General features: G+C 41.1%; 1 protein-coding gene across 2 annotated transcripts in view; it reads right to left on the bottom strand.

Moving 5' to 3' along the window:
* Positions 1-3,999: 3,999 nt before the first annotated feature.
* Positions 4,000-22,697, bottom strand: part of Prcp (prolylcarboxypeptidase) — a 47,512-nt gene continuing 28,814 nt past the window's right edge. For both annotated transcript variants that reach the window (XM_042280343.2, XM_042280348.2), the window contains exons 3-9: positions 17,351-17,452; positions 13,169-13,350; positions 12,669-12,826; positions 11,580-11,749; positions 9,786-9,950; positions 7,469-7,656; positions 4,000-4,722 (exon numbers count right to left, since the gene is read on the bottom strand). In XM_042280343.2, coding sequence (XP_042136277.1) covers positions 4,506-4,722; positions 7,469-7,656; positions 9,786-9,950; positions 11,580-11,749; positions 12,669-12,826; positions 13,169-13,350; positions 17,351-17,452 — 1,182 coding nt within the window. In that variant the 3' untranslated portion in view covers positions 4,000-4,505. The remainder of the gene's footprint in view (positions 4,723-7,468; positions 7,657-9,785; positions 9,951-11,579; positions 11,750-12,668; positions 12,827-13,168; positions 13,351-17,350; positions 17,453-22,697) is intronic.

Below are 22,697 nucleotides of genomic sequence, written 5' to 3'. Positions count from 1 at the left end.
CCACAAAGGTCAGTGAGGGAGATTATAACTTGTGCATGCTTTTTTCATCACTATAAAGACAACCTACAAAAGCAACAAAGGAAAGGAGGGAGAGAGGGATGAAGGGGGAGGAAGGGATGAAGTGGGGAGAAAGGGTAGGTTTGCTTTGGCTCAGTTTGAGGGTACAGCCTATCATGGTGGGGGAGTCAGGGCAGCAGAGGTAAGGCCACTGATCACATTGCCTACACAGGCAGAAAGCTGAGAGACAAGTATTTATGCTCTTTTTATTCAGCTCCAGGACCCCAGGCCCATGGAATGGTGGCACTCACATTCAGAATGTGCCTTGCCTCTTTAGTTAAAGCTTTCTGGAAATACCTTTCATGGACATACCCAGAGTTGTGTTTCCATGATGTGTCTAAATCCAATCAAGTTGACAGTGCTATTAAGCATCACCACCTCACCCCAGATGTCCATGAAGCTGATCTGAAACTGTTCCACACCACTCCCCACACAAGCGCTTCTCTGACAATGCGATTTAATTTTGCTGTTCCTTCCTGGAATGCCTTTCCTCCTGAGTGCTCAGTGCACTTCCCAGGCTACCCTGGAACCTACCTGTGGTCACCTCCTCTAAGAATTCTTTCTTAACTTGGGATGCACGATGGGCAAGTTAGACTAAGGTCACAGGGACTGAATATCTTGGTCCAACTCTTACCAGCTATGACCCTGGGAGAAAGTGACTGTGCTTGAGCAGCAGCATCTGTGAAATGGGATGAGAAGAGTTCCTACCTGCCATGGCTGCAGACTGAATGAGGAAATTCAAGCAAAGCATCCTGTTCCACCACTCCTGGGAAACAATAAGCACTATTCTAACGCTTGGCTATTATTGGTAATGACCCAAAGTATACCAATCACTTGCAATATGCATTTTTCAAGATGTATTTTATACCTCCTTATCTCCTCCTTACAAGACTGTAACCCTGTTAAATTTCAGGTATTCAAGTCTGTTTCCCAGATCTGTGCATTTTGCTCAGCGTAAATGTACTCCAAAAAAAAAAATTGTATTAAATTACACATCTAGAAAGGAGGTATATTTCTAGAACAAGAATTTGAATTTTTAAATGAAAGAAAATTAAAACCAAAGCACACGTCACATATAAATGCCATAGATGAACCATTATGCTTTCATGTTTATTCCCCATTTTAATTCTCAAAAGTATCTCCTGTGACAGATTTTATCTCTAGCTTGTGAATGAGAGAGCCGATGTTTAACGGTGACCGACTCATGGAGCAATTTGACAAGTTCACATCTCTGTCACTTTTTCCCTTCTCATGCTCCCCTTCCTCACCTGCCCTAACAGGGAGTAAGTAGCTAAGTCTTTCTTCCAACTCAGGTGTGAGAATTTAAATGTCCCCAAACGCTCTGTCACCCCCTACTGAGAAGAGTGCTCTCCAAGATGCCATTCGTCATGGTAACCACAGTCCTCACTTCCAGGGAAGCCCAGGAAAAGCCCACCCTGTACCACGTGCTCTGCTTGTGGTCCTCAGAAGAGACAGGTATCTGCCGGTGGGTGCTTTGGGCATCTCCAGGCTTGCCCTGTGTTTTTGTGCAGCTGAGGAGGTGAAACATAAGGCTATCAAAAGCCGCAAACAGCCCCTTCCTCTGGAGACAGCCATTTACTAGAAGAAAGAAGGGCCAATAGCTTCCCAGAGCATTGTTCAGCCACATGAGAGAGGGGATTAAGCAGATACATTCAGCTATTCTAACAGATTTTCTTTAAGCCTTGAATAGGCCTCTCACACTCAGATAATCACATTAATTTTAGCATTAAAAGATTCCTTTTATAGAAGTACCTAAACCGCTTAAACCACCCAGAGAGGGTGCATATTTTATCAAGCACCAAGACAAAAAAAAAAATTGTATTCTCACGTTTCCCTCATTCAGAGAGAGGGAAAGGGGAGAAGGAGGAGAGAGGAGAGAGAGGAGAGAAGAGAGAGCAAGGTAGAAATGACTTTGCAAATGGCCATTGGCTACATAGCCAGTCCCTGGGCAATCAGAGCTGGGAAGGCTGACTGAGTGTGAGGGTCCATCAAAAAGAGCAGAAAGTATTACAGAGGCTGAGGTGGAAGGGTAAGGAGTGGGTGGAAATGGGGGCGGTGCCTTTCTGCTGCAGGAAACTCGAATTTGGAAACAAGGAAAAGTAAAACTGTTCAACATGGAATTATACAACTGCTACTTACTAGCTCTGTGGTCAGGGTTATAATCTCTTGGCTCTATAGACACCCTAAAGAAGTTCTCTAAATGTATTTATTCCAACTGAATCTAGGTAATTCAGGTAACAAAAGATTAAAAAAGTCACTCCAACCCAACTCTGTGCGATTCCTGTTTCCTATGTGTTAAAGTAGTCACATTATTAATTTTGGTTTGTTTGCTTCTACAGAGGGGTCTCATTTTGTTGTCTATTGTGGTTTTGAACTCCTGGGCAAAAGCTAACTTCCTGCCTGAGCTTCTTGAGTACCGGGGGTTACAGGTGGATCTGTCACACCTAGGATTAAGATTTAATAGGGTTTATTTTATATTCTGATTCTCTTTCAATTTTTTCAAAATTCAACTTACGAAAATATAAGGGAGTTTAATATAGGTCGAAGCTGTTGTTATATATACAAAGTGTACAGAAGTAGAACCAAATTGTACTTGCATAAAATGTTTTGCAATTTATTTCTTCAGAAATTGCTACTTTAACGTCTCCTAACAGCTATAACATTAAGTGTCAAAGTATCTTAAAGCTTCCAAGTTAGTAAAAAGATTTTGTGGGAAAAAGCCTAAAATCCTAAAATAAAAGCAATAATGTTCTTCATTAAACCTTCTCCGAGCATAACCATGAGTTGAACAAGGAGGACACCAAAGTGGATGGGAAAATCCCACAAGGCCTCATCCGATGCAAAAAACTACAGACAAGTAAAGAAAGCTGAGAGATGGAGAAATAGTCTTCCCCAGGGAAAAACGCATCTGTTGGTTACTCTATACCAAATGGTCAGCCCCGAAAACATTCATATAAGTAACACTATACAGATTGTCCAGGTTGCATTTGGGAATATACATATATGTATATATATGTATATAATAATTAATTTTTTTAAAAGAGGCCATGATTTTAAAAGAGAGCAAGGAGGGGGATATGGGAGGGTTTGGAGGGAGGAAAGGGAAAGGAGAAATGTTGTAATTGTATTATAATCTCAAAAATAAAAAAAGGAATAATAAAATAATAAAACCTTGTTGAAAGTATGGGAATAGTTTTTAAAAAGCAAGAAATGTTTCCAAACATGTGCTCAAAACACGACTGAGAAAATAAGAAATTAGGTGGAAGGGATCTTTCTGCATAGAAGAAACAGTTTCTCTGTGTCCCTGAAATGTGTGGATTCAACTGTATTTCCTATTCTCGAAGATCCCTTTGGAAGAAAAGTCTCAGTGTGAGAACCGCTTGAAAGTTCCAACCCCTTGGAAATGGGAAGCGTCCGCCCATCATTTATTAATGTCAAATATGTCGCCTGCATGAATTACTCTGCTTGTCGTCTGGAAGCCATACAGGAAAGTCCCCACCCCCACCCCGCACCTGCCACTTGGTGTCATGCCTCTTAGGGCTCTAAAGATACCAATAACAGTAACTAGAACATAAAATTCCTTTACAAAATAAACAGAAGTTCATTCTACTTTCTCAATAGCTTATCTGTCAATTTTTAGAGGATTTTTTATTAACAGAATTTGTTCAGTTTTAAAGTAAAAAGCAGCACAGTTCCTAAATTGACAGAATTTAGCCAGATCACCACAAAACTGACCTTAGAAACAAAGAGAAACCGAGCAGGAGAAGGCCAGATTTCTCCTGGCTGCAGCACGGTGGCAGATATCCCAGAACTAAGGAAGGCTGCCAAGGGGGAAAGAGAAAAAGAAAGGACTTCCCGAAAGCAGCCAGCCCAGGCACACTGCCTTCCCAACAGCTGGACGAGATGGGAGCAACACACAGGTAGGTCTGCCTTGTTCTTTATTGCAGTTCAAAGGCAGTCATGGAGCTCACAGGAAGCGGCCCTTTCCTGGACTGGCATCACACAGCCCACCAGCCGCAGCTGCAGCGTTTTTAATCCAGCTTCTGCTTTTCCTTTTGTGGCAGGAATGGGGGCTTACAATGGGCCAGAGAGACTTCACTCTCAAAACCGAGGAGACATCCCCGCTTGGGAGAAAAGTGGCTCTCCCTCTGGTGAAAGACAGTCAGGAACCATGCCAGTTCTGATGGCATCAGAGCTGCCAGGATGGCGTTCTTCCTGGAGATGGCACAAAGGCAGTGAGGACGGAGCAGTCACCTGGGTGGGATGGCTGCGCCCACCCCTGTCACGGTCTTCTGTCTCGACCTTGGCCCAACAAATACAATGACAAGTGAGGGAAAGTAATTACATATAAAAAAATCAAAGTGAATGGGTATGTGAGTTTAGTGAACATAAAAGAAGAAAATAAAAAATTATTCCTTAAAAGTTTCTCAGGGCTGCCATTTGGCATTTCTGTAGAAATCTTCGATCCATGTCTTCATGTATTTTACTTCCAGTAAGCGAGATGACAGCACGGCGGAAGGATCAAAGGCAGTGTTGGCTCGAAGATCTAAATGATGGGCCGCTTGGGGGATGTAGACGGCCACCAGCGTATCTGAAATGTCTTTGTTTACTCCACCACCTGACCACGGGTCTAAGTCACCGTTGCTGCAGATGAGGGGAAGAAGAAAAATTAATAGACCTTAATATTCTTTCTACCTTTTGGATCTCGTGAGCATCACTCATTTGATCACACTATCACTTTCAAGGTTTCATGTATATGTACATCTTAATTTCCTCTGAGTATACCTGAGTATAGAATTTCTAAGATATGCGATACCACTTTAACTTCTTCATGAACTGCCAAAAAAATTTCCAAAATAGCTTCACTATTTTATGCTACCATTAGCAACATAGGAGTTGGATTTTTTTTTTCATTGTGGATTTAGGGTGGGATTAGAAGAGAACTTTACCACTACATGCCAGTCTTCACTGTGGTCTTGATTTTCACACACACACACCCACCCAAACTGATAGTGATCATCTTTTCATGTGTTGTTAGGCCACCTGTATATATCATTTGGGAAATTTTCTATTAAGATGATCACTGTGTTCCCCTTGTGGTCCTAATAACTCCCCTTTCCTTGCCTGCACTCCCCAGTCTTCATTGTGTAGACCTCACAGGTACCATGTATCCCAAGGAGCTCACAGGGTTTATAGCTGGGTATGACTGGTGATGGCCCTCTTCCTCTAGTGGCTTGTATAGCACCTTCCAGCATTATGAAGGCTAGCCAGTAGGGATGAAGCTTCCAGGTCCATACAGCTTAATTTTGCCATGTTCTATTACTCAAGTATGTGGTATCTTACCATCAAGTTCTGGAGGGTAACCAAGAGCGATGGCAATAGCCTGTTAATGTTTGGGGGTCTGTAGGACCTCGCCAACAACTCCAAAATAATTAACTGATTCCTGGCACTGGGCTTTTTATTAATTATTTAGACTTTGATGTCTAACGGGGGCATTGTTGCCCAAATACAGGGAAACTCTTAATTATTGTGTGTGTGTGTGTGTGTATGTGTGTGTGTGTGTGTGTGTGCACTTTTATAGTAGTAAGTTTCCACATAGCTTTTTTGAAAAGTCTTTAGTGTTTTCTTTAATCTCATCCCATACTTACCTCCTCTACCCTACCCTTATGCCCTTGCGTGTGAGCAATTGCACGTTGGTGCAATCGCATGCCTTTAGCTGTGAGTAGCAGTGAGAAGAACAATGAACCAAGTCAGCAAATACAAGTTTCATATCCTCACTACCTGCATAATTTTCATGAGAACCTCAATTCTCATGTGTACTATAGAAAAGGAAAAAAAATTTACAAAAATTGAGAGGCCCAAACTAAGTCATATATGTGGCACAAACTATATATACTACACATAGCACCAAGTATAAAACACTACAAACACCAAATTGTTATAATTACTATTGTGTTATACAAGGATGAGAAACATTAATGTCACCAAGGGATAAAATAATAATAAAAATAGACGTGAAGTATTTCTCAGAAATTTAGTCAAAGCATTAATTCAATCAATATGTGTATATGAGTGTTGTGGTAAGTGCATGTGTGTAACATGTGTGTGGGGGGGAGCATGAGCCTGTGTGTGCAGAGGCCAGAAGTCAATGTTAGGTGTCTTCTTCTGTACCTCTCCTTACTCTTTTGAGACAGGCTCTCTCATTGAACCTGAAGCTCCCTATTTTGGCTAGACTGACTAACCAGAGATGTGTCCTATACCAACCCACCCACCACAACTAGGGTAATGGGCATGCATAAAACACTATGCCCAGTTTTATGTAGTGCTAAGGATCTGAATTCAGATCCTCTCACTTGTACAGGAAATATTTTCCACATTGAACTCTCTCTCAACCCCATCAACCAATGCTTTTTAGGCAAATGTACAAAATAAATATTAAGGTATATTGACTATATCTGTATTTGAAATACGATTTTAAATTTCCTGTCTTATTATTATATACTTAGACTTCTTTTTTAAAAAAAGTAGTATTTTAATTGCAAGTTAATGTAGAATTCTAGGGAAACAATTACTCTAAGTATATACTTTTGTTTGTTTGACTACAAATAAAGCAAAGAGGAAAACTCCCATGCCCAACACAAGTCATAATACTCCTCTTTAGGACAAATGTTCACATAAACCACACAGAAGATGCATTCTCTTAAGTATACAAATTTCTCCTTTTTTAATTTTCCAATTAATAAGCTCAACCCAGACAGGAAATGCTCCAGTATTTGCAAAACAAAGAAGTTCCTTCAGCCACATGAGGAGCAAACTGCATCTGATTTAAAGGTCATCTGAAGCACCTGGTGACTTAGCAACAGTGTTTGGAGTTGCTGAGAGACCCAGCCTGCACATGGACTTGAATTTCTCAGTTCAGACACATGAAAGCTACACCAGTCATGGAAAATTTAAATCTATATACTGTTTTCCTGGGGGACTCTAGATACCTGGGTAAAATCCCCAGCCTCACTTAATCACTGGCAATAGTTAATTTGCCTGGGAAATGATGTTAGTTAACCAGTTCTTCATGGGGTCCCTTCTGAATTTATACTTAAATGATTGAGAATCATCACTGGAGAAATAATCTATGAGTTTTAGAAAATACAAACCTGCCCAAGAAGACCACCGTGCACTGAAAAGAATTGCCAAAGCAGGACTGTAACAGCTACTATTTATCAAGTCCTCAGCTACTCACCAAATGCTTACTGAATACCTATCTGTGTCTGGTGCTCAGCAGCAAAGTGGAATGGCATCACTATTGTATTCTATGTTACTTTATTACCTAGCATTTTCCTAGTTGTATTTTCTCAGCCATTCTGCAAGTGTCTCCATCAGCCAACAAGCTCACCTGAAAATGATGTTCGTGTGTGAACTGATGTTTTTGCCACCATACAAGGTAGTTATCCAGTGAGGCTGTGGTTTCACACCCCACTGCTGAAAGCATTCATTGGAAAATTTCTCCAAGTCCCACAGATAAGGTTCAAACATGTCATCGACACCATTGGTACAAAAGGGCATGACCATTTCTGTGCAGGACTGAAAAGGAAAGCAAGAAAGAAAACAAAGGGAAAATGTGGTGAAATGAGAATAAATGATGCAAATGTGTTCAGCTACTACGTCATAGAACTAGGGTATGAACTTGCAATCAAGCCCCACCCCCACCCCACCCCCAACTTCCCTGCCACACAACCCCTTATTTCTCATAGAAAGACATGGCCGAGAATTCACAGAAGTTGGTACTGTTTTCTTTCTTCCTTCCTTCCTTCCTTCCTTCCTTCCATCCTTCCTTCCATCCTTCCTTCCTTCCATCCTTCCTTCCTTCCTTCCTTCCTTCCTTCCTTCCTTCCTTCCTCCCTTTCTTTGTTTCTTCTGCAAAGAGCCTTCTTTCATGACTTTGATCATAGTTAACCCTCAGGACAACCCTGGTAGTCTTACTGTGCAGGTGACAGAATGGAGACTCAGAGTCTTTCATACAGCCACAAAGTGCCTCCTTTCCAGGACTTGTCTAGGTCTATTACAGTGTTAATTTATCTGTCTTTCTCATCAGGCTGCATTTTATGGTAAAATCATAGAAATTATTTATTTTTATATATTTGAAACATAAGAAATTGTAATCAATGATCATTCATTATATATTTGCTGATGATGGAAGGAAAGAAAGAAGGAAAAAAGGAAGGAGAAGGAGGGAGAGGGTCATGCTGCAGTTTCATAGTGGCCAGACGTGGTTGCAAGTTAGGTAGCAAAATGAGTGGTAGATTATTATGCTGAGAGTTGTTAGTAGCAATGGCTTTACCAGAGGCTGTGGGAGTATACAGCAGGTGACAACTAGTATTCAACAGGTCGAATCACCGGACAAATAACTTTCTGATGGGGAGCCCCACTTGGCAAGGCCGTGAGTCACTGACTGTAAATGACCAGTTGCTCCTGTCTGTAATTTCTCTCATGTGCCACTACATTTTTTCCTTAAGAATTGCTTTGGGTATTTTTCCCACTGCCTGTGCGTTTATCTCAAGAAAATATTCCATCTTTGGGTACACATAGGTGTGGATGGTCAGGAATATGATTTCTGCTTAAGCTGTATAATTCTGATGAATAGAAATAATACCAGAATATTTTTCATAACTGACATAGGAAAGTAACAGTATTCTCAGTCACAAGGAAAGCCAATTTTAGACTTCAGAACAAATTCAAAGCAAACTGGCTGCCTCTGGAGATGAATACATAGGACAAATCCCCGAGTGTTTGCTGGATTGCTGAATCAAAGTCAGACTTGAAGCAACTTTGGTAGATATTACCCTCTTCAGTAATGGACTTTCTGCACGTACTCCCAACCCCAAGGTTCAGCCAACTAACTGTTATTGTTAAGTCCTAAATTTCAATGGCACTTTCTGTCTGGGAAAGAGCTACATGCACAGCCAAGTGTTACTCACTCACTGGCTGGTCATTGTGACCTCCCTAGCCTGAGAAAAACTGGGTGACTTATGTGTTATGAGAATGGGTCGAACCCTGAAAATGTAACATATAATTGCCCAGAATCTGGCTGTTAGAGGGTAGTGAGTATGAGAGTGAGGTGTGTGTATGTGTATGTGCTGAAAGAGAGGTGTAGCTGAATGTGAAGAAAAAGGTGAGAGAGTGAATGAGTGAGAGAGTGAATGAATAAAGAGTGAATGAATGATGCAGTAATATATGAAGGAATATAACAGAGTAGAGAGAAGAAATGTGTGTAGAAGAGAGATATGGAGCTATATAAAAAAAGAGATGTAACTGTATATATGGTGTGCAGAAGAGAGATGTATTATATAAAGAGAGATATATAGCTGTATGTCAAGAACATAGCTATATGGAGATGAAGAACTTTTCAGAAAGATTTTGAGATGTTTATGTGTAAAGAGAGATATATAGCTGTATGTAAAGAGATGTAGCTGTGTGGAGACAGACTTTCAGAGAGAAGATTTTTTTAAGATGAAGTAAAAGAGAAAGTTACCATCAGAAAGTGAGTGCTTTCTCATTTACCCCTCAGATAGAAAAGGTTTAGCCCTTGCTGCATTCGTGGATATTTTTGCATACCCTAGTGCTGCCTGGAGGCTGGACCTCCAGTTAGCAATGGCATTCCGTGCAATAGTACCAGCAAAAGGCAAAGGATTGGGGAAGTCATGCATGCTCACCTGATAGCTCCAGCCCATGGAGCCTAGTCTGCTAGTAGCTGTTTGTGAGATATTCAGGCATTTTGCTTGGCCTGAATAATTATAATATATATTCAGAGCCTGGAAAATATTCTGCAGGAGCACTGTATCAGATACATTAGAATTTTCCAAATACTGGCACACTACCTAGGAGGAAAACATGGGAAGAGTCAGATATGAATAGAAAATTAGTTTAATAACAAAGAAGAACTAGTATCTTAATTTTGTCATAAAACATTGATAAACATCTTAATACATCACTTAACAATTTCTACCTCTGAAGAATAACTCCCCCTCTCAAGGAAAAAAAAAAAACTTTAACATTTTCCACAGGGTAGCGAAATAAATCGGTCATTTGGATGGTATGCAAATGCACGGCATGCAAAGTGCTCCCCATCTCTTCTAGCTCCTTCTTCACTGCCTTTGCTCCAGTGTCCAGTAAAGTCATTCTCCACCACACCACGTGCGTTCCCTCTTTCCACACATCTCTTTTCCCACTCATTAAATCTACCCATGGCTGGCCAATTCATCCTTTCCAACACCCACCGGGACTACCCCCTCCTTTCTGAGGTTATCCCTGCATGTGCTTCCCAGCCTGGAAGAGCTAGACCCCTCCCCTCCCTGTGCTTCACTGCACTCTGTACCTGTTTTTATCCCAGCCTCTATAATACTGTCATGCTCGCCTCTGATTTCAGAACGTCTCCCTCAGTGCTTAGCAAAGTCTCTTAATAGCTAAATATTTGCTGAGTGAAGGACTATATTTTCATAAGAATGCAAAATGTTTGAAAATTTCATTTGTGCACGTATTTGTGCATGCATGTGGACATACATGTGTAAGTGTAGGTCAAAGGGCAACCTTGGGTGTCATTTCCTTTGCTGTTATCCACCTTGTTTCATTGCCTGGGACTCATCAAGCAGGACCGATTGGCTTGCCATCAAGCACAGGGGGTCACCTGTCTCCATTTCCTCGACAATGGGATTACAAACATGGCCACCACACACTGCGTTATTACTTTTTTTTTTAAGACAGGATCTCACCACATAACATCCAATATTTCATCTGTTTTTCTAATTGTTTTTTGTTTGCATTCTCTCTTTTATTCTGTTGTTGTGTTTATCTTTGTGGTTTTCCTTTTGTTCATTTTCAGTGCAATTATTACTTCACTGTATTTTTACAGTTTTTGTTATTCCCTTCTTATATTTATCTACTTTTTTTTCACTATTGGACAATATTTTTTCTTTTCCTTAGTTGCTGTCACTTTTTGCCACCATGCTTCCTTCTTCCCTTACTCTCTACTTTCAGTATACTCTAAATTTTACATTTAGAATGCCTTTAACAGCTCACCAAATCAAAGCACAAGGGCAAAATCTACCACTTATTCAGCTAAGTTAATGTATTACATGGATCTAGGCATGATACATATATCACAAAGATGGGATATATTACATATGCAAAGTACAGCCCAGAATTTGGCACACAGTAGTTATTCCATTAGCACCAACTATTGGTCTTACTTCTTATTCCTATAATGCTGTAACTGATGAGATTTATTTCCAGTTCTCAAATGAGAAAACTGAGGTGAGAAGATATAGCTAACATGCCTAAGGTCACATAATCAGAGAGCTGTAGAACCCAGGATTCCAGCCCACAATCATTAACTTTACAAAGTCCATACGTAATTGAGATTTTTTTCCTGATGTTGAAAGTCAGAGAACGCATATCAAAAAAAAGAGAAAAATATTTTATAAAAAAAATAGAAGATTCTTTTCTGTTACCTTGATAGGCCAAGCAGGCAAGGGCTGTAAAAAGTTGGCTTCATAAGGGTAGTCCACCATGGCCAGGTTCACCCAGGTCTCAGCCATCCACTCTTTTAAATTTGGGATATCCCCAGAAGTCAAGGGACTGCATAGGTGAAGGGTTTCTGTGAGCCAATTGAGACCACTCTCTGAAGATAGAAGGACACTACAGATCAACCAATCATTTATTCTTTACTTATTTTTACAGAAAACACAGGTTTCTACATGACTTTTCCAAGAATTTTTCTGACACTCAACAAAATATTTTAGGGCAACTAGATAAACCCATAGAATTTACCAAAATTAACATTATTCCCTGGCTTAAGATACTATTAAAATAAATAAGAATACTAAAAAGAATGCATTAGACTATAATTAAATTAAACAAATAGATGCGCTTAATAATTAGAACAGCGGTTTCAACCTTCCTGATGCTATGACCTTTTAATACAGTTCCTCAGATTGCAGTGACCCTCAACCATTAAATTATTTTGTTGCTACTTCATAACTGTAATTTTGTTACCAGTATGAGTCATAATGTAAATAACTGATGTGCAGGACATCTGATATGTGATCACCAAAAGGGTCACGACCCACAGGTTGAGAACCATTGAATTAAGACTATTGAGCACAAGACAGCAAACAACATACTATGCAACTCTCATTACTAAGATGCAAGAATCAGAAAATGGGCCTTCGGTTCAAAGTGAGATTGCTGTGTAGACGTGAGGAAGTGCTAAGGAGAGCAGCAGGGCTTTATGAGGCACTGGCTTTGTCTTTTCTGGATCTGGATACTACTGATACCAAGCACTTACTTCTTTTTTTTTGTTTGTTTGTTTTTGTTTTTGTTTTTTCCAGACAGGGTTTCTCTGCGTAGCTTTGCGCCTTTCCTGGAGCTCACTTGGTAGCCCAGGCTGGCCTCGAACTCACAGAGATCTGCCTGCCTCTGCCTCCCAAGTGCTGAGATTAAAGGCTTGTGCCCCCACTACCTGGTGGCAATATTGATTTTTAGTAAGTTAAAGGTTAAAGAAAAACAAACTGCAATTGATTCTCTTTGTGAAAGCTTACCTGTTCTTGAGAGTCTGTTAATGGCATTCCAGGATCCATGGATACTCTCAGAACAATGTGGACCACTTTTCCTAAAATCTTCAGTTACAATCTTCATAAACATACCACAGGGAGTCAGATCCTCAAACTGCCAGATAGGGGCAGAAGCTGCAAGAGCTCTGAATGATAAAGGAAGTAAGAGGAGAAAGAGAAATACAATCATCCACTCGTTTTTTGTTTGCTTGCTTTGTGTTTTTAAATATGTGTGTGCACATGAATGTGTTTGGTGTGTATGTGTGTGTGTGTGTGTGTATGTATGTCACCTGTGTACAAGTCCCTGTGGAGGTTAGAAAAAAGGTCAGATCACCTGGAATTGGAATTACAGGCACCTGACATGGGTGCTAGGAACCAAACTCATAATACCATTGTTTGTGAGAGAGAAACCAAAAATGTCCATATAACTCAGAATGGAGCATGCTTTACCCAAAATTGTTAACTGTGTCAAGCATAAATGCACTTACCCAACTACTATGTGAGGATATTTCATCCTGAACCAGGCTGCAAGCATGCCACCATAAGAGCCCCCGATGGCAATGACAGGTTGACCTTCAGCTCCGGGGATTGTTCCTTTCAAGTGTCTGATTAACTCTGCAAAATCAGCCAGAGCTTGTTCTGATGTCAGAAAATTCAAGTGTTGGGAATCCTGTATATGTGTATATTTATTTATTTTAAGAACAAAGACAAAGAGAACAGGTATAAATGTGCACATAATGGCAGCCGAGGCACAGCACAGATTCAGAAAAGTTTTCATTACTTGAAATAGATGTCCAGACAATTGAGGTAAAATTCCACATCATCCACATCAAAGCAAACCATGAGAAGTAACTAAGTTTGAGAAAGAACATGATATATACTTTCTGACCAAATGTAATTTCATTGTTGTTAAAGTTTTTTTCAAATGCAATCCAGGAAGCAAGGCCTAGCACACATTTAAACCTAAAGGACAGAGATCTCACAATGACCTACTTAAACATTTAGCCAGTTTGAGTCTCCTACAACAGCGCTGACTTTTGTTGAGAAATGTAAACTATATATATATATATATATATATATATATACATATACATATACATATATATATATATGATGCAGTTATTTTTAATTGACAAAGCTCCTTATTTGTAACCAAGATAATACATCTGAGGAAGATTTATAAACGGAACCATCCTAGGGATGAGATCCTAGGCAGGTATTTCCAAGGACCATATAGTGGCATTTGTCAGGCCCAAAATGTCTTTATTTCCCTACGTGGATGGTGGTCCCCTTGCCCCCAGCAGCTCAGCATCCTCCATAACAAACAGTGATGGTTTAGAGCAAGGATATAGGCAACCACAGGGTCTGTAAAGAAAGGCTTCTTGAGCCCACAACCACAGGGTATGTAAAGGGAGGCTTCTTGAGCCCTTAGCTCCTCCTCACTAGAAAGATTATATGTTTGCTACAACAACAATCGGAAGAAACTCTGCTACCAATCACAGACAGCTATTAAACTAGAAGGGAAACAATGTATCAATGGAAAATAATGATCCTCGAGTAAAAGGAAATCCCCTCAGCAAGTTCCACGACGATTTAGCTCTCTGTGCGGGTCCATTTTCCTGGGCAAGATGAAGAAGTGTTCAACTCAGAAGGCTAAAAGGTGTTGTTTAAATGCATCTAGAAACTTTTCATACTCCTTTCTTTATATATAACCTAGTTCACTCCTTTGGACTTGGGCTACACTTAGTGACTCAGTTCTAGTGAATAAAATGTGGCAGACGCTATGATACATGGCCACCTTCTAATGACCTGTTCACTTCAGCTTCCACCTGGGTTTGCAGTGTTGAGAAAAGTTAGCTGCTACATCACAGTGCTCGTCACACAGGCACACTGGGCACTATAGGAGGTGAGGCTCATCGGCCTCTTGCCAGCGTCCACAGCCATTCATCATTCCTCCGATGACCTGTCCAATGGCTACCACTTTTTTGGACATTTCAGCCCAGAGAGACTCTGAAGCAGAACCAACTAAGCTATTCCTAATTCCTCACTCACAGGAACTGTGAAGTCATGAACGCTTTCCGCCATTCTAGTGTGTTTGCTCATGCTTGTAATTCCAGCACTGGAATAGGAGACAGAGCGAGAGGATTATGAGTTCAAGACTAACCTGCACTACATAGCTAGACCGTATCTCTAAACAACCAAGCACAAACAGTAAGCTTACTACTCTTGTAAGTCAGGGCGGCTTCATATACAGGGCACTAGACAACTGACACAGCTATATACCTTTGTCCAGACTCTCCTACTTGACCTCCCTTCTAGGTCTCACTCCCCTGACCCCTTAATTAACATACTACTGGGTCACAAGGTCCCTAGCATTCCTTTTCTCCTGCATGCTTCACCTACTCCACTAACCTTCACCCTCACCCAAAATGGATGAGGCTTCTCTCCTCTCCTCTCTCACTGCTATTCTTTACTTCCATTTTATATGGCATGATATATAGTTGAGGACAGCTGTTTTTAATTCTCAGCTAGCATGCATAACATCCCTCATGCTTTCGACAACTTTTGTGAGCACGGAAAAAGAAAAAAGTATATCAAAAACAGGTGTGGGTCCACTTTGCTAGTGGAGTATTGACTATAGCAAGCTACAGAAGGCTAAGACGCAAGGTACAATAACTCGACTGCTTCCCAATGGTTTGGGGGCCTGTCACTCCACTAGTCACATGTGTTTGTAAGATACTAAACTAAAGAACAAAATTTGTCATCCAGGCCAACAATTACAACAACCCACTCTGCCATTGACATAGAGCATATGTGCATTTTAAACTTATTTTTTACTCATCAGATGATAACATAAAAAACTCAGCTAAAGCCGGGCGGTGGTGGCGCACGCCTTTAATCCCAGCACTCGGGAGGCAGAGCCAGGCGGATCTCTTGTGAGTTCGAGGCCAGCCTGGGCTACCAAGTGAGCTCTAGGAAAGGCGCAAAACTACGCAGAGAAACCCTGTCTCGAAAAACCAAAAAAAAAAAAAAAAAAAAAAAAAACTCAGCTAACTGAATATAAAATTTTAAAAGCTCCTTTCAAAACAGCCTAAAATATGGCTATTCCCAAATTATTTTAGATGGTAATTCACAAAAGGATGGTATCACTCTATTGAATGAGATCAAAGACATTAGGTACTACACCAGCATCTGAATGTAACATTTACTGTCATATTTTAATTTAATTTGGAAAACATAATCAGTACATAAGGTCCTTGGTTAATATAATGCTAACTTTAAAAAACTGAGCTTCCTAAGAAAAATATTAGTAACAGAATTTGTGGGAAATTACCATAACTAGAAGGACATGGGTAAAATAAAGTCATCCAGTGGAGGAAAAAGTATCCTGGTTCATTGAGTATACAGCAAGACAAAGGCCAAGGCTGGGAGTTCTTGTAAGAAGGGAGAAGCTAATGGGAACACCAAGGGTAACATGACCTTACAGAGCTCATTTATTCTTATCTACTGATTATATGTTATGAAAAATCCTTTTCATATGTTTACATACTCATTTATTCCTAAGGCAGGAACAGTAACTGCTGTGGATATTGCTCTATATAAATAAAACACTGATGGCCAGTGACCAGGCAGGAAGTAGGTTGCCAGGCAGGAAGTAGGTGGGACAAGGAGAGAGGAGAATCCTGGGAAATGGAAGGCCGAGGAGAGACACTGCAGCACAAGCCATGTGGCAAGGTATAGATTTATAGAAATGGGTTAATTTAAGATAAAAGAACAGTTAGCAAGAAGCCTGCCATGGCCATACAGTTTGTAAGCAATATAAGTCTCTGTGTTTACTTGGTTGGGTCTGAGCGGCTGTGGGACTGGCGGGTGACAGAGATTTGTCCTGACTGTGGGCAAGGCAGGAAAACTGTAGCAACAAGTAACTTAGTACCTAATTTACAGAACAGAATTACTGAGGTAAAGAAAATGCCCTGCACTGTGTGCAGCAACAGAGTAAGATGAACCTGGCTGAGGCCAGCCTGGATGACCGAACATAAACTAACAGGGATTGTACATGTTCCTTGACAGTAGAGCCCTTACATTGAACATGTTTGGCCTGCTCAGGTCCCCAGAACCACAAGCAAGACAAAACAAAGAAAAAACAACTGACTGGGAGCTGGAGAGACACCTCAGCCTTTAAGAGCACTTACTGCTCTTGCAGAGGACCCGGGTTAGGTTCCCAGCATCCACACGGCGTCTCACAACTGTGTGTAACTGCAGTTCCAGGGGATACAGTGCCTGCCCTCTCCTGAACTTCCTGGCACCAGGCTCCCACAGGGTGCACAGATGGGCAAAACAGTTATATGCATAGAATAATTCTAAGCTTACAAAGTGACAGCAATTAAAAAGGCATGACTTTCAAGGCCTTAGGGTAGGACTGCGAAAAGAGCTTGGTGGGAATGTTTGTTCTGCACTCTGCCTTGGGTTTCATCCTTAGCACAAAAAGGAAAAAAGAAAGAAAAATTTTCATCTCGCCCAAATTCTATATATGAAGGAAAGATAAAGTACAAATTACTGAGTTTTCAGGCAGTTCAAGTTAAAGTGATCTCACACTGTGCGAGTATAAATGTTCCAAACTTAAACAAATAACTACCCAGAAGAGTGCCCAAAGTCTTTAACCTACTTACCTTGAATGTGTCCTCGCCAAAGGGAAGGGACTCCCCATAGTATCGGTGTTCAGCAAATATCAGCATAGCTTTCATGTCCTCAGCCACATCCCACATGAACCCCTGGGAAGAGTCACAAATTCACAAGGAAAATTAGGCCATGAAACATCGCATTGAACCTTTGCAAACCATATGAAATAGATGTTAAACCAGACCAGGAAGAGCTCTGAAAAATGTATAATTTATGTGTGTTCCACAGAAAAATCCACAATAGCTGTATCATACTGTACTAGAGAGGAAAAAAATAAGATCAAATTATGCATATACTAAGCACTTCGTGTTTTCTTATCCTGAACCTCTGACCCTGAGTCAACACTCTATGTCAGTCTTCAAACTCCACTGTGCTTACTATTCTAGGAAGGAGGTGAGATATCTAAGCTCCCCTGCCCCACAAGACATACACAGACAACATAAAGTAATTAACAGATAAATAAGCATATTAAACTCCCCTGGAATCTTAATCTTATATATTAGGAAATTAGCTAACAGTAGTTGTTATTAATTCCTGCTTACAATGTGTCAGATACTGTTCTAACCACTACATGTAATAATTCACCTAACTAGCACAATAAACAAGAATTGGGCACTGTGGTTTTACAGACAAGGACACTGAGAGCCAAGGCTCAGTGTTCTCACAGGTGGCAGAGCCAAGACTGAATATAGGCTGTAATGCAGAGCAGTCACCAAAGGCCACTAGACTCCCTTACTCCCCCCACACTGATGGCTTCTCACTAATCATCTGCCTCTTTCTCTTTGACTGGATTGTGACCTCTGAATCCTTCCTAAGGAAGCATCCCAGGCAGATAGCATCAATTGATTAGACAGTTTAGTGGTGTAGAATATTATTTTAAGGTGTGTTATTTTTGTTTATGTTGCATTTGTTTAACTCTGTGATGCTGTGTTACTGTGCCTGTCTGAAACACCTGATGATCTAATAAAGAGCTGAATGGCCAATACCAAGGCAGGATAGGCGGGGCTGGAAGGCAGAGAGAATAAATAGAAGTTGAAATCTGGGAGGAAGAAGTAGCTGAGAAGGAGCAAGAAAAGAAGGGGCCACCTATCCAGCCACAGAGTAAAAGTGAAAGTAAGATTACAGAAATAAGCAAAGGAAAAAACCCAGAGCCAAAGATAAATGGGATCATTTAAGATAAGAAAAGCTGGCTAGAAACAAGCCAAGCTAAGGCTGGACATTTATAATTAAGAATAAGCCTCTGAATGGATGGAACTAGAAAGAATCATCCTGAGTGAGGTAACCCAGACCCAGAAAGACAAACATGGTATGTACTCACCCTTAAATGGATATTAGATGCAAAGCAAAGGTCAACCAGGCTACAATCCACAACCCCAAAGAAGCTAGGTAAAAAGGAGGACCCTAAGAGGGACATACATAGAGGGCCCCAGGAAGGGAAAATAGTTAAGGTCTCCTGGGTAAACTGGGAGGGGTGAGAAGAAGGGAAGGGATGGGGATGGGAAGAGAAGGGGCTGAGATGGTCGAGTGGAGGGAGAGACAGAGAGAGAGCAGTGAAAGAGATATCTTGGTAAAGGAAAACATTAAGGGGTTAGGGAGAAACCTGGTGCTAGGGAAATCCCCAGGAATCCACAAGGATGACACCAGCTAAGACTCCTAGTAATAATGGAGAGGGTGCCTGAACTTACCTTCCCCTATAATCAGATTAGTGACTACCCTAATTGTCATTATAGAACCTGCATCCAGTAACTGATGGAAACAGATGCAGTGATCCACAACCAAGCACTGGGCTGAGCTGTTGTTTGAATCTTAGATGGTCTTTTAATATAAAAACCCAGAGCCAGATATCAGGGTGAAAGCTGAAAAATCAGAGAAGCAGAACAGCCAGCCACTAGCTTTTACCTCTACGAAATCCTCAGCCTCAAGAGAGTGAGTCCCTCTTTCCTCACACCTTATATACCTTTCTCTGTCCTGCCATATTACTTCCTGGGATTAAAGGCATGTGTGCTTCCCAAGCAAAGGCTTGAGATCTCAAGTGCTGGCATTAAAGGTGTGTGCCACCACTGCCTGACCTCTATGTCTAATCTAGTGGCTAGAGGATACTCTGATCCTCAGGCAAGTTTATTAGGGTCCACAATATATCACCACACTGAGCTCCTAGACTTCACTTGAAGAGGAGGGGAGGGATCACAGGAGCAAGTGAGGTCAAGATCATGATGCAGAAAACCACAGAGACAGCTGACCAAGCTGATGGGAGCTCATGGACTCTGGCCAGTCAGCTGGGGAACATTCATGGGACCAAACTAGGCCCTCTGAATGTGGGTGACAGTTATATGGCTAGATCTGTTTGGGAGCCTCTGGCAGTGAGACCACGACTTAACCTGGGTGCATGAAATGGCTTTTTGGAACACATTCTCTAGGGTGGGATAACTTGCTCAGCCTTGACACAGCGGGGAGGGGCTTGGTCCTGCCTCAACTTAGTATGGCAGACTATGTTGACTCTCTAAAGGAGGCCTTACAAGTCTCTAAGGAGAGGAGGAATGGGGAGAGAAGGGAGGGAGGGAGAGAGAACTGAGATTGGTATGTAAAATTAAAAGCTCTAAAAAAAAGTGTATTAATTTAAAAAAAAAACACATGAAAAAAAAAGAATAAGCCTCTGTGTATGATTTATTTGGGAGCTGGGTGGCAGGCCCCTCAAAAGAGCAAAAGAGCAAAAATAACCAACATCAGTTTAGCATGGATTAAAGCCATGTCAATCCTGATGAATGCTGCTGGTGTTTAACAAGTTACTATTCCCTAACAAGGCATAGGAACCTCAAAATGGCTTTGGCTGTTTGGAGCAATCTCTAAGGAATTAAAAGAGCTACCTGTGGGGATAATGGACAAGCTAGCCTGATACCTGGGGTTTTCAAGACCCCACTTCTCTTTCACAGAGCTGCTCACTCCAGCCACATATCCCAGGTCCAGCCACACCCAGCTCAGCACATCCTCCTCTGCATGCCCCAGCCCAGCAGAGCTGTCCATCTCCCCTCAACACCAGAGTGCTGCAAAGAACTCTTCTACCTGCTGCAACAGGAACTCTCTCTCTCCTCTCTCTCTCTCTCTCTCTCTCTCTCTCTCTCTCTCTCTCTCTCTCTCTCTCTCTCACACACACACACACACACACACACACACACACACCTTACACCAGACTGCAAGTGTCATAATAATAAGAACAGACCTCTTGTGGAGCTGACCTCAAGCTCTAACAAGAAGCAGCTTAACTAATGATGCAATTAGCGATTATTTGCTTACATCCATTTCAAGGGTAATTTTATCTTTTCAAGAGAGGTCTCCCTATGCCATGTATCAATAATCTGTACCAGCAAATTCCTCAGTCTTCTTTATTATTTGGTCTTCACAACTCTAGGAGTTAGGTATTCTTACTATAACCACTGAACAAAGGAGAGAGCGGACGCTGGAGATAAAGCTTGCTCAAGTGAAAGAGCAAACTGGCGCTCAGAACTGAACCCTCATCAATCCGCTTAGTCTGCACTGCTTCTCAGAACACTCATGTTCAGAAGTGAATGTGAAATTGAAATACGTGAATTTGTAGGAAGATGCCGAGGATGGGGAGGCCTAGGATCTGCCCTTCTAGGATCTGCTTCTGATTCTTAGCTAGGACTGTTCCTCTCCTACATGTCTCTTCCTTTCCACCTGAGAACAAGGACACTCAGCAAGCGTTCAGCGGGGCTGCAAAGCCTGAGGAGCACTGGGGTCTGAAGACTGAACATCTCTCTGCTTGTATTAGCATACAGGAACTGGCCAGGAAAAGTTGCCTGTAGGTTTGGCACAGAAGAGGAGTTAAAGAAACGAGGAATGTGTGTGGTACAAACCTTTAATCCTAACTCTCAGAAGGCAGAGGTAGAGGCAGGTAGATCTCTGGGTTCAAGGTCAGCATGGTCTATATAGCATGTTCTAGGACAGTCAAGGCTACTTAGAGAGACCCTGCCTCAAACGTAGGAAGATCAAAACAAAAGGTAGTGGGACAAGGCAGTACCATTTACACAAAATAGCCCCAGGAATCTGGACACCTGGTTCCCATGACATCATTTCTCAGGAGCTATTTTATTTTCAGTATATGTAGGTTAGTTTTTTATCTTTTTTTCTTCTGGTTGTTTGGCTTTCCAGCCTGTGTGTCACTATAGAAGCCAGACCAGGATAGACTCAAATTAATAGTCCTCTACCCAAACCTCCCGAGTGCTATGTAGAGTTGTGCACTCCCATGTCCTGGGGATTCATTCTTGACAGCCTAAAGACAAGAATCACAGATGACTAATGCAGGAACGGCATAATGATATTCATGCTTTGCTGTCAACTCAGTTCAGTAAACATTTACCAAGATGGCCTGAGTGTGGTGCCACGCCAGACTCTGACACCAGAGCTGGCACTGTTGACAGGAGTTCACAGACTGGCTTCTTGGTAGAAATCTGACACTTTCTAGTCACAGCACCGGCATAATGGAAAGGAGACTTTCTTTCTTCTAGATTCCTTCCAAGTTAAGTTTTGTTAATAGATATATTGTTAAAAAGTGATAGAAAATATAGTTAGTGAAGCAAGCTAATAGATTATACTATTTTAATTCTTACAAATTAAAAACCAGTAGAACAAGAAACTAAATGAAAACGCAGTTCCTTTACCTCTACCCTTCCAACTTGACAGTCAAACTTTTATAATTTTTTTTATTTGCACTGGTTTTGTTTCAGTCTTACTTACTAATAGATAAATATTTATTGAACATCTACTATATATACAATACAGTTCTTCACTTTAAAAATACAGTATTTTTAATAAACATACAAAAATTCCTACCCTTACATTTACCTTCTATAGGCCATAGTCAAACCAACTATACACAATAATGTTCCTACGCCTGCTGGCCTTATAATTAAATTTTCCCAAAAAAGTGGTTTTGTCTACTTGTCTGTCTGTCTGTGTGGAGACAGGGCATCATGTAGCTCAGTCTGGCCTTGAACTATATGGTAGTGCAGGCTGGCTCTGAATTCCTAGCCAATGGCCCTGTCTCACTGACATTTTTCCTTCACTGGTGAACTTTGCCATCTTTCTATCACTATTGAGTTCATTTTATTTTATTTTTTATTACACTTATTTACTTATTTGGCGAGGGTACCTGAGGACTTCAAAGAGGAACCTACAGGAGTTGGTTTTCTCCTTCCATCATGCGGGTCTCAGGGATAAAGTCAGGTCATGAGCCTTTGCCAGCTGAACCATCTCACTCACTCTTTTTACTTCTAAAGAACATTACAGTTAAAAACGGTCATTCTTGGTCATCTACACTGC

Source organism: Peromyscus maniculatus, chromosome 1, assembly GCF_049852395.1.
Source record: "Peromyscus maniculatus bairdii isolate BWxNUB_F1_BW_parent chromosome 1, HU_Pman_BW_mat_3.1, whole genome shotgun sequence".
NCBI classification, from domain to species: domain Eukaryota; kingdom Metazoa; phylum Chordata; class Mammalia; order Rodentia; family Cricetidae; genus Peromyscus; species Peromyscus maniculatus.
The sequence above is the reverse complement of the archived record's forward strand: the minus strand, read 5'-3'. Positions and strand labels throughout refer to the sequence as shown.